Raw genomic sequence first — 13,212 nt, 5'->3', positions numbered from 1 at the left:
ATGGCACCTGCAAAGATTCTATTTCCAAATAAGACCATATTCTGAGATTCTAGGTGGATGTGAATTTTGGGGGACACTATTCAACCCACTAGAGGCAGGGTGGGAGGCTGGTAAGTTCTGTTGGCTTTGGGACTGGGGACCCCATGTGCATGGCCCAGTTAAGTCAAACAGGTATACCAGGTAGGGCTGGCAGGTCCACGGGTGCAGGGGCCTTGCAGAGCCCTGGGGTGGAGACTCCACCCAAGGCCCTGGGAGGCTGAGGCAGAGAGAAATTCAACAGCTCCACACCTGGGCCACAGAGGGGACTTGGCCAAGGCTTGGGGATCCCAGCAGACCCGGGCTCGAGATTCCAGCTCCGCATCTCTCCTCCCATTTTTCTCAGGACTGCCACACCCTCCCTCTCACCTCCTCCTGGCAGCCTCCCCCACCACCCTAGTTTGACTTGCTGCTAATCTGTGGCTCCATCTGCTAACTGGACAGTATGCAGAACAGCCCAGGAAAGGCTGGGGAGGTTTAGAAATTGACATCCCGTGACAGGCCTGGCCTTTGCCTCCGGGTTGGGTCTGTGCCTGGAGGGTGCGTAGGTCTTAAACTTGCTGTCAAAATCCGAGCCTGTGTTGCAGCACCCAGGACCAGTCCTCGGAGCCTGAGGCTATGGACCTTGATGTGGTCAGGACCAGAGCTTGGTCTCCCTCACGGCTCTCTGCCCTCAGCTTCCCCACCAGCTGAGCCGGGCTGCCCAGCCCACTTCTCAGGAAATTACATTTGAGAAAGTGCCTAGAAGAGTGTAGCACGTGGTGTGTTCATGAAGGCTTGTTATCACTGTTATCACTGTTAAGAAAATACAAGCATGCCAGGCTCAGTGGCTCACGCCTATAATCCCAGCACTTTGGGAGGCCGAGGTGGGTGGATCACTTGAGGTCTGGAGTTCGAGACCAGCCTGGCCATAATGGCAAAACCTCGTCGCTACTAAAAGTACAAAAATTAGGGCACCTATAGCGGTGGTGCACACCTATTGTCCCAGGTACTTGGAGGCTGAGGCAGGAGAATCACTTGAGCACAGGAAGTGGAGGTTGCAGTAAACCGAGATTGTGCCACTGCACTCCAGCCTGGGTGACAGAGCAAGACTCTGTCTCAGAAAAAAAAGAAAGAAAGAAAGAAAGAAAGAAAAGAAACAAGAAAATACGAGCAGAGATTTTTTTCCCAGAATGGAAAGGGAATGTTCGGGGCGTATCCTATTTATTGTTGAGGAGCCAGACAAATCAATTGGTGCATAATGATTGACCATGCCGTGAGGGCTGGTGGGGAGGGGAGTCCTGGTCTAGGATCTCAATGTGGATTAATTTATTTCACCAACATCCCTGACAGGTGAGGGCCGGGGCATGAGAACACAGCACCCTGCCCCGTTGGCCACCTGAAACTGATCCCGGGCTGGCCGACTCCAGAGCCCGCCACCTTGCCCCCGCCTTCCCCACCCTAAAGCAAGCCCTGGCCAAGTGCCCTCATGGCCTAGGCGCGGAACTGTTGAATTTCTTCTCTCTGCTTCCATCTCCCAGGGCCTCGGGTGGAGTCTCCACCCCGTGATCTTGGTTGCTTCCCTCTGTGTCCTCAGTCATGAGGCTTCTTCCTCTGTGCTGGAACGGGGGCTCTGAGGGGCCAAGGTCAGAGGTTGCTGCCCTCAGCCTCAGCCTTAGACAAGGGGCATGGGCCTGGAAGGAGGCCCAGGGGTCGTCTGATGCCCGCCCTCCCTCCCTGTCCCCCTCTCTCCCTCCCTCCTACAGGACCCTGCCATAGCCATCCCCAAGGGGACCCTCATGGCCATTTTCTGGACCACCATTTCTTACCTGGCCATCTCAGCCACCATTGGTAAGTGGCCAGCCCAGCCAGTCAGGAAGGGGAGGGACCTGGTCTCCACCGTGCGGTGTCCAAACCCCAAACCACCGGAGGGGATCAGAGGGTGGGGTTTGACTCTCTAACAGGGAGAGCTGGGCTGGGAGGGTGTGGTGACCTCAGGATGTGGAACCTTGAACCTGTCTCTGGGTTGTCTTGGCAATGATCAGAGTATCTTCATGGCAGTGGATGTGGCAGGGTCAGACCAGGCTCCTTGGGTTCCTTGAGGGTCCAGGTTCATGAGTGTGAAGATCCTACAGGACAAATCCTGCTCCAACCCCAGGAGTGATGATGATGGTGATGATACCCGCAACTGACTCGTCACGTGCCCAGCCCTTTTCATGCCAATCCCATCACTGTCATTTTCCCTGTTTCACCAAGGAGAAAACAGGAGCTCAGAGAGGTTAAATGACCTTCCTGGGGTCACACAGCCACTGAATGGTGGAGCCGGGCTTTGAGCCCAGGCCTGGGCTGTTAACACCTGCCTTGAACTGAGATCCTCACAGGTGCACTTGCTCCCAGAGGTCCCCTTTGAGGCAAGCTGTTCACAAATGGCCAAGGGACTTGGTCCAGCTTATCTCAGGAGGACATTGTGATCTTGGTCGCTTAAGCTCTCTGGGCCCCTGTAAAATGGCAACGACAACAAAAGTGATAGCGACGCCTGCTCATAGGTTGTTGTAAAGTACTTAGCATGGCGCCGGGCACACCGTCAGCATGCCGCCATTGTCATCATCCCCGCGTGATGAAGCGGGGGCTGCCCCATCCTCTGCAGTGTCTCACCCTCTGCAGAGGTGGGGCTGGAAGAGGACCAAGTAAGGAGGGAAGGGACATCTCCCCATGCTCTCCTTCCCCCTCTCAGGCTCCTGCGTGGTACGCGATGCCTCTGGGGTCCTGAATGACACGGTGACCCCCGGCTGGGGTGCCTGTGAGGGACTGGCCTGCGGCTATGGCTGGAACTTCACTGAATGCGCCCAGCAGCACAGCTGCCGCTATGGCCTCATCAACTATTACCAGGTACCGCCAGGAGGGCTGACCCAGCAGACACCGTGGGGGCTGGGTGGAGGCTGCAGGGCCCCTTGCAGGCCTGGAAATTTCTGGGGGGACTAGTTTGGGGAGCTGAGTCCTAGGCTTAGGGGATAGGGGTTCAGAGCCAGGTCTGTCCTGTCCCGGCCTGTGAGCGGACCCTGGGATCTCCGGGGGTGGGTTGTAGACTCAGATGGAGGCTCAGGGCCCAGCCCCTGCCTGCAGTAAGGAATGAGGTGCCACAGTTGGGGGCTTCTGGCTCAGCCCCCACCATGGAGTCCCTGATCCCCAAATCCCTGCAGACTATGAGCATGGTGTCAGGCTTCGCGCCCCTGATCACGGCCGGCATTTTTGGGGCCACCCTCTCCTCTGCCCTGGCCTGCCTTGTCTCTGCTGCCAAAGTCTTCCAGGTGAGGCCACAGAAAGGGATCAAGATGATGGGGGGTGGGAAGCCTGGGCCAGAGGCACAATAGGCTGGGACCCTGGGTGACTGCTATAAAGACCTGGAGGTGTCATTAGACCGGGATCTCTAGCCAGAAGGGAAAAGGAGCTATCAGCAAACTCTTGAAGGAAGCAGCCCCTTCCCGGCAGTGTGACTTGAATAACACCTGCAGTCGCCACCCCAAACTCCCACCTGTGCCACCTGCATCCTGTCCGCAACTCTACCTTTCAAGCTGTACCCAGAGCCACCAACCCACCTGGTCATGCCCTTTTACTATCTTCATGGTAGAGTGGGGAGAGCGGAGGAGGGCTGATCACCCCTGTTTAACAGAAACAGACACCAGGATCCAGGTTGGGGAGGGCACCGAGCTGGTCTGGAGCTCAGGTGGCCCCAGGGGAGGGGAAGTGGCAGTTCCCAGCCTGGGGGTGAGCGCGGCATCTGGTGCTGCAGTGCCTTTGCAAAGACCAGCTGTACCCACTGATCGGCTTCTTCGGGAAAGGCTACGGCAAGAACAAGGAGCCCGTGCGCGGCTACCTGCTGGCCTATGCCATCGCCGTGGCCTTCATCATCATCGGTAAGGTGCTGCTGGGGCTCACAGGGCCTGGCCTCCTGTTCCCCTGGGTGGCCCTGAGGGTCATGGGGGCCGGGCTCTTCTCCCGCCTCCTCATCTCCCCGCCCCAGTGCCCTGCTAGGTGTGATAGTTAGTGGGCACTCAGAGGCTAAGTCTTGAGGGGTGAGGCCCCACCTGGGAGGAGACATCGGGGGGGCCATGTGATCCTTCCCCTTCCCACCTCCAGGCAGGGTGGCTCCCAAACCAGGTCAGGCAGCAGAGCCTTCTGCTTTGTGAGAAGGGAACCTACCTGTTCTCCCAGTCTGCTAGCATCCCCGCCCCGGGTCTAAATGAACCCCCAGAACGCCTTCAGAGCATGGGACAAGCTGACTGGTCCCTCCTTGGGATGGGATACAAATGGCTGGTCAGTATCCTCATAGGTATATGAACTAGACAAACCCAGTTCCTCAGACCTCGGACTTCTAGACCCCTTGGGTTTCAAGGTGGAAGATGCCTTAGGAGAAAAGGGCACCGTTAATTGGTTCATTAGATCTACTTCCTATCCAGGCTTTGCCACGTGCCAGCTGTGTGACCTTAGACAAGTTACTTCACCTCTCTGAGCCTCACCTTTTTCATCTACAGAATGGGAGCAATAGTGCATAACAGGTGTATCTCAGAAGGGCAGGAAGAGACCACGTGTGCAGGAACACCTACATGCATTCATGCACGCACACACTCTCACATGTGCACACACCCGACGCTTCCCTCATTAACTTAGCCGTGGCAGCAGAACTCGCTAGGAGAGAGGTGGCCATGCCAAGCATGGGCAGTGGCCAGGCTGCGACATGATGGCCCCCGGCCCCCGCTCCTTGTGCAGGAGTGGGGTGGGGGGTAGACTGCTGGCCAGCCTCCCTGGGCTCATGACACCCTCCTGCCACCAGTGACTCCGTGCTGTTCAGGCTGGCATCACAGTCCATGAGATTTGCTTAGTCACTATTGCCCAAGGGAAGCTTTCCAGACACCAGGCACTACCGGGTCCTGAACCACATGGAGAGGTGGCAGGGATGGAAAAGTCTGTTCAGACTTGGTGTTCCCTGGCCCTGTGTCTGCGTCCTGCTCTCCGGGGCCCAGAAACACATTTCCCTGCAATGCACCCTGATTTAGATTCGATGTCCTTTCATCTGGGTGGGTCTGACTTGACTTCAGACTGAGGACCATGATCTCAGATGCTTCGGGCAGGGTTCTCAGGTGATTACATGAAATCGTGGACAGAGGGCCTGGCACATTGGTGCGTATAATGTTTTGGGATCCCCAGAAGCAGGCCCTGAGACAAGGATTCATATGTAAACGTTTATCTGGGGTGCTGGGGACAGTGGCAGGGGAGGGGAACAGGGAGACGGGAGTGGAAGCAGTTCTTGGGTGGGTTACCACTGGGGTGGAGCTGTGTTACGGCCTTTGGTGTCCGGAGTCACATTGCAAAATGTATTTCTGGCCGGGCGCAGTGGCTCACGCCTGTAATCCCAGCACTTTGGGAGGCCAAGGGGGCGGATCACTTGAGTTCAGGAGTTTGAGACCAGCCTAGCCAACACCGTGAAACCCCGTCTCTACTAAAAATACAAAAAAAATTAGCCGGGAGTCGTGTCACATGCCTGTGGTCCCAGCTACTCGGGAGGCTGAGGCAGAAGAATTGCTTGAACCCAGGAGGTGGAGGTTGCAGTGAGTCGAGATTTCGCCACTGTACTCCAGCCTGGTAACAGAGCAAGACTCCGTCTAAAAAAACAACACCACCACCAAAAAACAAAAACAAAAACAAAAATTTGCTGGGCGTGGTGGTGCATGCCTGTAATCCAAGCTACTAGAGAGGCTGAGGCAGGAGAATTGTTTGAGCCTGGGAGGCAGAGGTTGCAGTGAGCTGAGATTACGCCACTGGGCAATGAAGCAAGACTCCATCTCAAAAAAAAAAAAAAAGTATTTCTTACTGTAATTGTGGTCAAAACAGTGTGACAGCCACTACTCTTGATCATCCCATAGCCTGAGGGGGTCTACTCTCACACTGCCCCCACCAGTGTCTTAAAAGCTGGGTGCTTACAGTTTGCACCATCCCTTTGAGCTTCACAAAAGGATAGACCCATTTCACAGATGAGAAGGTTGAGACTGTCTGAGCCTTCGTGACCTGTCTGGGGTCCCCCACTCTGGGAAGGAGGGTGCCAAGCCACTCCTTGGCGGAGTTGCCCAACAGGCTGTCCTCTCTCTCCCTGGGTCCCTGAAGCTGAGCTCAACACCATAGCCCCCATCATTTCCAACTTCTTCCTCTGCTCCTATGCCCTCATCAACTTCAGCTGCTTCCATGCCTCCATCACCAACTCGCCTGGTAAGCAAACCCTTCACCTCACTTCAGGAGGAGGCACCCAGGGGCTGGGGGGTACTGGAGCCTGGGGTGGGAGTGGGAGGCATGGGTGGAGGTCAGCAGCCCACGATCACCTCTCAAATTAAAACCTATGAAAGGGAACGTTAATCTAGTAATAGTGGCTCTCGGCCGGGAGTGGTGGCTCACACCTGTAATCCTAGCACTTTGGGAGGCCGAGGTTGGTGATCACTTGAGGTCAGAAGTTTGTGACCAGCCTGGCCAACATGGTGCAACCCTGTCTCTACAAAAACACAAAAATTAGCCGGGTGTGGTGGCGGATGCCTGTAATCCCAGCTATTCAGGAGGCTGAGGCAGGAGAATCACTTGAACCCGGGAACAGGAGGTTGCAGTGAGCCAAGATCATGCCATTGCACTCTAGCCTGGGCAACAGAGCAAGACTCCATCTCAAATAGTAATAATAGTGGCTCTGACAGTGTACACTTTACATGAATTCATATGTTGTTTACCATCTGTAGGGGTTTTCCAGTCTTTTCCTTCCCCAGTTTTACAGGAATCAGGAGTCTGATTCCTTAGAGAAACAATTGCCCAAAGTTACAGCTAGGGCTGTCATGTACAGTGCTACAGGTTGCACACTGCACAACTCTAGAAGGCACGATTCATATCATATTATTTCACACATTTGCATATGTATGATGGAAAACTTCTGGCAGATGGCAATAAAGTCTTGAGGAAGACTTTTTCTAACTAGTTCCAAATTGCCATTGCCTTTTACCAGGCCACCTTTCACATAGACCCCAGTGTGCATGATGGCCCTGGAGGTGAGCCATGAGGCGGCTATCACTCATGGCAGCCCTAGCCTGGCCTGCTGGTGAGGAGCCAGGCAGAATCAAGCCCTTCCACCTCCATCTCACCCCCTTGGCACCATGGGAGCTGGTGCTGTTGCTGGCGTGGGGTGTCCTGTGGCTGTATTTGGCCAGAGCTGGACACCCACTCCTTGGCACAGCCTGGGCACATGGTGAAATGCCAGCCAAGATGGGTGTGTGGTTTGCCTCAGAGCCTGCAGACCCAGCCCCGGGAGGAGGAGTGGCTGGTGCTCATGGCTGGTGGGTACATGTTGTGACCCTGGCTCTGGGCACTGCTGGCATTACTGCCAGGCCCTGCCCAGCAGCTCTGGCCTAGAAAGAGGCTCCAGAGTGCCAGGACTGCCCACTGACTGGTGCTCTCGGCCCAGGGTGGAGACCCTCATTCCAATACTACAACAAGTGGGCGGCGCTGTTCGGGGCTGTCATCTCCGTGGTCATCATGTTCCTTCTCACCTGGTGGGCAGCCCTCATCGCCATCGGCGTGGTGCTCTTCCTCCTGCTCTATGTGATCTACAAGAAGCCAGGTGTGCGTCCCAGCTGCGGGGCCGCGGCCCTCCTCCCCCAGGGTAGCCACCCAGGCGGTACTGCCCTCCGCCCCCACTAGAGGGCTCTAAGTCGGGCTCTGTGCTATCTAGGGCCCCTCTCTGGCCCCCGCCCTCGTCCCTCCCCATGTGGCAAGGAGCCCCAAGGGATGTCCCCACTCAGGTCCCATGCCCCAACTTCTAAGCCACCCCTGGGCACTCAGGACCTTGGAATCTCTGCCCAAAGGACCCTGAGTGAGCTTCCAGAGCCCGCCCCTGCCTCTTCCCTAGGGCTGTCCCCCAGGAGGGGCTGGCTGGCTACTGTGCACACCTAGGCCTCGGGTGGCCGAGGGCTGCTGTGTGGTTGCAGGCAGACAAAGCTTGGACTCTGGGCAGGGGCTCTACTTGGCTGCAGGCAGGGACCCTGGGGTGGCAGTGACCTGAGGGCAGGAAGCAGGACTCTGAGAAGGCCTGGGATTCTAAGTCTCAACCTGGGCGTCTAGGCCATTGCAAAGATTTGGCAAAGCAGGAGGATACTGTGTGGAGCTTGATGTATAACTTTTTTTGTGGGGGGTTGGGAGGCAGATTCTCACGCTGTTGCCCAGGCTGGACTGCAGTGGCACAATCTCGGCTCACTGCAACCCCCACCTCCCGGGTTCAAGCAATACTCCTGCCTCAGCCTCCCGAGTAGCTGAGATTATAGGTGCCCGCCACCACACCTGGGTAACTTCTGAATTTTTAGTAGAGATGGGGTTTTACCATGTTGGCCAGGCTGGTCTCGAACTCCTGACCTCAGTGAGCCTCTCACCTCGGCCTTCCAAAGTGCCAGGATTACAGGCATGAGTCACTGCGCCCGGCCTCAATGTGTCACTTTTCAGTGTGCAGTCACATGGTCCGCAGGCCTCCATCCTGCAGGCTGCCCACCCCAGGTGGCCCTGCTCCCACGGATGCTGGGTGCCTAGAGAGGACTGACATTGCCCCCATGTGTCTGGTTTCTTCTGGTGATTCCTAACACTGCTCTTAACCCACTGCTCCCTTGCTCCCCCAGAGGTAAATTGGGGCTCCTCGGTACAGGCCGGCTCCTACAACCTGGCCCTGAGCTACTCAGTGGGCCTCAATGAGGTAGAAGACCACATCAAGAACTACCGGTGAGCAGAGCTGCTGGGACCCACCTAAGACCCGGGGGCTGGTGATGGCCCCACCCTGGGAGTTTCCAAGCCTAGACCTGTCACCTGCCCTGGACAGACCCACGGTGTACGCGGCCCCCACTCAGAGAGGGAACAGAGGTGGCGGAGCCACCCAGGCGCCATGAGACAGGAGTGGACATATCATGATGGGGACCAGGCCAGTCAAGGGACCTCTCTGTGCCTCAGTTTCCACAGTGGAAGCATCTCTGTTGTGGAGGCAATTGGTGTTGCAGTTCCCCTCACAGTATCTTGGGGGTGGATGGTGTGAACCTCTCCTGAGTACCCTTCAAAGCTGATTCCCCTCTTTGTCGAGGAGAATTATGCACCTGCCATCCCCTTCCCGCCAGATTCTAGTAATTATCAACAATATCTGTTTATGTCATGCTTACTATGAGCCAGGCACTTGCAAAGTACCTCACACAGCCTTAGGACAACCGGCTGAGGTCCAGGAAATTACTAACCCAGTCATGGACAAGGACACTGAGGCACGGAGAGGTTAAGTAATTGGCCCCAGGTCACACAGCTGGTGAATGGCCGATTAAGTCTGGCTCCAGTTGACTCAGGTCGTGGCCCTTGACCACTGCCCTCTGCTGCCTCTTGACGCAGAGGCTGAGTCACCTGCCTGGGTAACTGGTGAGTTTGTAAGTGACAGGCTTCCTCACTCCCAGGCTTTGTTCTTCCCATCTCCGTGCTAGGCTAGGCCGGGCAGGGGAGAAGCAGTGGGGGGAGTGTTTGGTGGCCTGAGCAGGAAGGACCAGGGAGACTAGTCCTTTTGGAGGCCACCAAAAGAGTGGGAAGGGCCCTAAAAGTCACCCTGGGTTTATAGGCAGGAAGTCAAGGCCCCAAGCACCTAGGGTCATGTTGGTGGCCACATCGCTGTTCAGGGAGCCTGGGTGGTGCCTTTTGCACCCAGCCTCCTGTGGGCTCTCTCCTGATGGCTCCTGTCCTTTTCTCTTCCCTCCTCAGCCCCCAGTGCCTGGTGCTCACAGGGCCCCCAAACTTCCGCCCAGCGCTGGTGGACTTTGTGGGCACCTTCACCCAGAACCTCAGCCTGATGATCTGTGGCCATGTGCTCATCGTGAGTGACCCCAGGAGGGGCGTAGGGCAGTACTCCTGGGGGAGCCGTCTGGGTGTGATGTCCACCCACGGGGTGGTGGTCGAGGCGATACAGAGCAAGGGGCGCCCAGCCAGGCCCCCCACGGACCCGTTCTCTCCCCTTCCTGGTCTCTCTTGCTGGCTTCTCCCCCAGCTGCTCTGCCTCTTTCCTGCTCCCTACCTCTCCCTTCTTCCCCTCTTTCTCCACACTCCTTGTCCTTCCCTTAAATGATCAAAGGAAAGGGGCACCATGGATGCTGCTGAGCCCCTGGGGCAGCCTCCAGGACAGGAGAGGGGCTGAATCTCAGGCCGGAGGCTGAAGGCAGCTGGCAGTGTCCCCTGCCCCTTCCACCCACAGGGACCCTCCAAGCAGAGGATGCCTGAGCTCCGGCTCATCGCCAGCGGGCACACCAAGTGGCTGAACAAGAGGAAGATCAAGGCCTTCTACTCCGACGTCATTGCCGAGGACCTCCGAAGCGGTGCCCAGATTCTCATGCAGGTGCCATGGGCTGGGGGCTCCCCTACAGGACTTATGACTCGGGGAGACAAGCTGGAAGGCAGAAAGTCCTGCGCACCCCTTTGCTTAAGCCCCTTTTGCTGCAGAAAAAGCCCTGACTTTTTTTTTTTTTGAGACTTGTTTGCTCTTGTTGCCCAGGCTGGAGTGCAATGGTGTGATCTCAGCTCACTGCAATCTTCGCCTCCTGGGTTCAAGCGATTCTCCTGCCTCAGCCTTCTGTGTAGCTGGGATTACAGGCACACGCCACCGCACCTGCTTAATTTTTTTGTATTTTTAGTAGAGATCGTGCCACGGCACTCCAGCCCGGGTGACATGATGGCACTCTGTCTCAAAAAAAAAAAAAAGGAAAAAAAAAGAGAAACGTAAATGATGTGTGGATTAGATGACCCGGTAATACGCCAAGCGGGGCATCCAAACTCAAGTCTCTTGTGGGAAATTAATTTGTTAGAGAAGTAGGAGCTGGGGTCAGCTGCAACCATGGGACACTATAGTCCTCGGCCAAGGATTGAGAAGCCATGGCGGGCAGCTTTGTCTGCAGTTTCACCTTTCTTCTGGGTGTGTCCAGGCAGACAGGACCCCAAATAGGGGGATGCATCTCCTGACCCCCCAAAGCTTGGATGGGAGGGTGGCTGGGGCTGAGACAGAGCCCCACCCTAGTCATAGAGCACAGCCCTTTCCGGACCTAAGGCCTGATCACTAACTGCCCCTCTGACGGGTCATCTCACCTCTGTCCCCTGGCAGGCCGCAGGTCTCGGGAGAATGAAGCCCAATATTCTGGTGGTCGGGTTCAAGAAGAACTGGCAGTTGGCTCACCCAGCCACAGTGGAAGACTACATTGGCATCCTCCAGTGAGTTGGGGGAGGGGAAGGGGCTTGGGGTCTGTTAATTCGGGCCATTGGGCCTTGAGCAGTGGAGAGGAAGTAGTGGGTGCTTGAAATGTTGAGTCCTGCTGGGCAGAGTGTCTGGCATCTGTAGTCCCAGCCACTTGGGAGGCTGAGGCAGGAAGCCCACTTGAGCCCAGGAGTTGGAGGCTGCAGTGAGTGATGATCGCACCGCTGTACTCCAGCCTAGGTGAAAGAGCAAGACCCTGGCTTTGAGAAAGAAGTTCAATCCATTCGTTCAAAGCTGAAGAAGAAACAGGCTGAGGCTGAAAATGCCCTTCTCTGACGTATGAGTCAGGGACGCCAGAGCCGGCAGGGATCAGGCAGGCAGCACCAAAAGTGCAGTGGGCCGGGCGTGGGATGATAGGGAGCAGTGGAGACTGTGGTAACCCCAGGGAGAGTGGCTGCTACTTGGCTGTAGCACAAGCAGAATACGCTCTAGTGCCCAAGCAGAAATGTGAGCCCAATATTGCCAGATCTTTTAATTTTTCAGAGTAACTGCAAATGTGAGTTTTTCGGTGAAAACCTCATGCCTCCCTGTGGGCTTCAGAAGGCACACAGGTAGCCAGCTCGAGCTCTGAGTCTGGCCAGGCATGGTGGCTCACACCTGTAATCCCAGCACTTTGGGAGGCCAAGGCAGGTGGTTCACAAAGTCAGGAGTTCGAGACCAGCCTGACCAACATAGTGAAACCCCGTCTCTACTAAAAATACAAAAAATTAGCCGGGTATTGTGGCACACACCTATAATCTCAGCTACTCGGGAAGCTGAGGCAGGAGAATCGCTTGAACCTGGGAGGCAGATGTTGCAGTGAGCTGAGATCGTGCCACTGCACTCCAGCCCGGGTGACACTGAACAGGGAAGTGAAACCAAGCCCTGAGGACCAAACTCCCTGGGATGTCCGGGCTGACTCCAAAGTCTTCTTCAGCTTGTGCTGTGTGAGGTCCAGAGAATGCCTGCCTGATGTGTGGCTTTTCTGTGTTGATGTCGTCGTGTGTGGTGTCAGTGAACAGCATGAGGCTGAGGGTCGGGCGGGCCCTTGGGACCCGCTTCCAGATATGCTGTTAAGCAGCTGTCGGACTCGGAGCAATCCTCTCGGTTGCTGCTAACAGAATTACAGCAGCAGTTGGTAGAATACCTGGTCTCCAGCCACCCTCCAACATTCCAACAAACTTCAAAAAGCGGGGCCTGAAAGGTCCTTGTCCCAGAGATAATGTGATTTAAGGAGCCCAGAGAGGGCAGCACGCAGCCCATTGGCCCAAACCCCAGTGGTGGGTGGGCTCTTGGGCACTGTGTCAATCAGGCAGTTCATACACCTTTGGAACAAGAGTCTTCCAGACGTCTTTATTTAATTATTTTATTTACTTATTGAAATGGAGTCTTGCTCTGTCTTAACCCAGGCTGGAGTGTGGTGGCGAAATCTTAGCTCACTACAGCCTCCACCTCCTGGGTTGAAGCAATTCTCCTGCCTCAGCCTCCGGAGTAGCTGGATTACAGGTATACTCCACCACGCCCAGCTCATTTTTGTGTTTTTAGTAGAAATGGGGTTTTGCCATGTTGGCCAGGCTGGTTTCAAACTCCTGACCTCAGGTGATCCACCCGCCTTAGCCTCCCAAAGTGCTGGGATTACAGGCATGAGCCACCGTGCCCAGCTTTTGCAATTTATTTTATTTTATTATTTTATTTTTATTTTTGAGACAGAGTCTCATTCTGTCGCCCAGGCTGAAGTGCAACAGCGTAATCTTGGCTCACACCACAACCTCTGCCGCCCAGGTTCAAGTAATTCTCCTGCCTCAGCCTCCTGAGTAGCTGGCACTACAGGCGTGCTCCACCACGCCCAGCTAATTTTTGTACTTATTTTTTTTTTTTTTTGAGAC

The 13,212-nt window shown here is 55.7% G+C and overlaps 1 protein-coding gene across 2 annotated transcripts in view; it reads left to right on the top strand.

The window, feature by feature from the left end:
* The window catches only part of SLC12A3 (solute carrier family 12 member 3), a 45,721-nt gene that overhangs the window by 7,454 nt on the left and 25,055 nt on the right, over positions 1 to 13,212 (top strand). For both annotated transcript variants that reach the window (XM_037729311.1, XM_037729312.1), the window contains exons 8-17: positions 1,782 to 1,866; positions 2,750 to 2,904; positions 3,216 to 3,323; positions 3,806 to 3,929; positions 6,175 to 6,276; positions 7,505 to 7,660; positions 8,706 to 8,805; positions 9,811 to 9,922; positions 10,298 to 10,438; positions 11,198 to 11,304. In XM_037729311.1, coding sequence (XP_037585239.1) covers positions 1,782 to 1,866; positions 2,750 to 2,904; positions 3,216 to 3,323; positions 3,806 to 3,929; positions 6,175 to 6,276; positions 7,505 to 7,660; positions 8,706 to 8,805; positions 9,811 to 9,922; positions 10,298 to 10,438; positions 11,198 to 11,304 — 1,190 coding nt within the window. The remainder of the gene's footprint in view (positions 1 to 1,781; positions 1,867 to 2,749; positions 2,905 to 3,215; positions 3,324 to 3,805; positions 3,930 to 6,174; positions 6,277 to 7,504; positions 7,661 to 8,705; positions 8,806 to 9,810; positions 9,923 to 10,297; positions 10,439 to 11,197; positions 11,305 to 13,212) is intronic.

Source organism: Cebus imitator, unplaced genomic scaffold, assembly GCF_001604975.1.
Source record: "Cebus imitator isolate Cc_AM_T3 unplaced genomic scaffold, Cebus_imitator-1.0 Scaffold297, whole genome shotgun sequence".
NCBI lineage: Eukaryota > Metazoa > Chordata > Mammalia > Primates > Cebidae > Cebus > Cebus imitator.
Note: the sequence above shows the minus strand (reverse complement) of the source record. Positions and strands in the feature narration are given on the sequence as shown.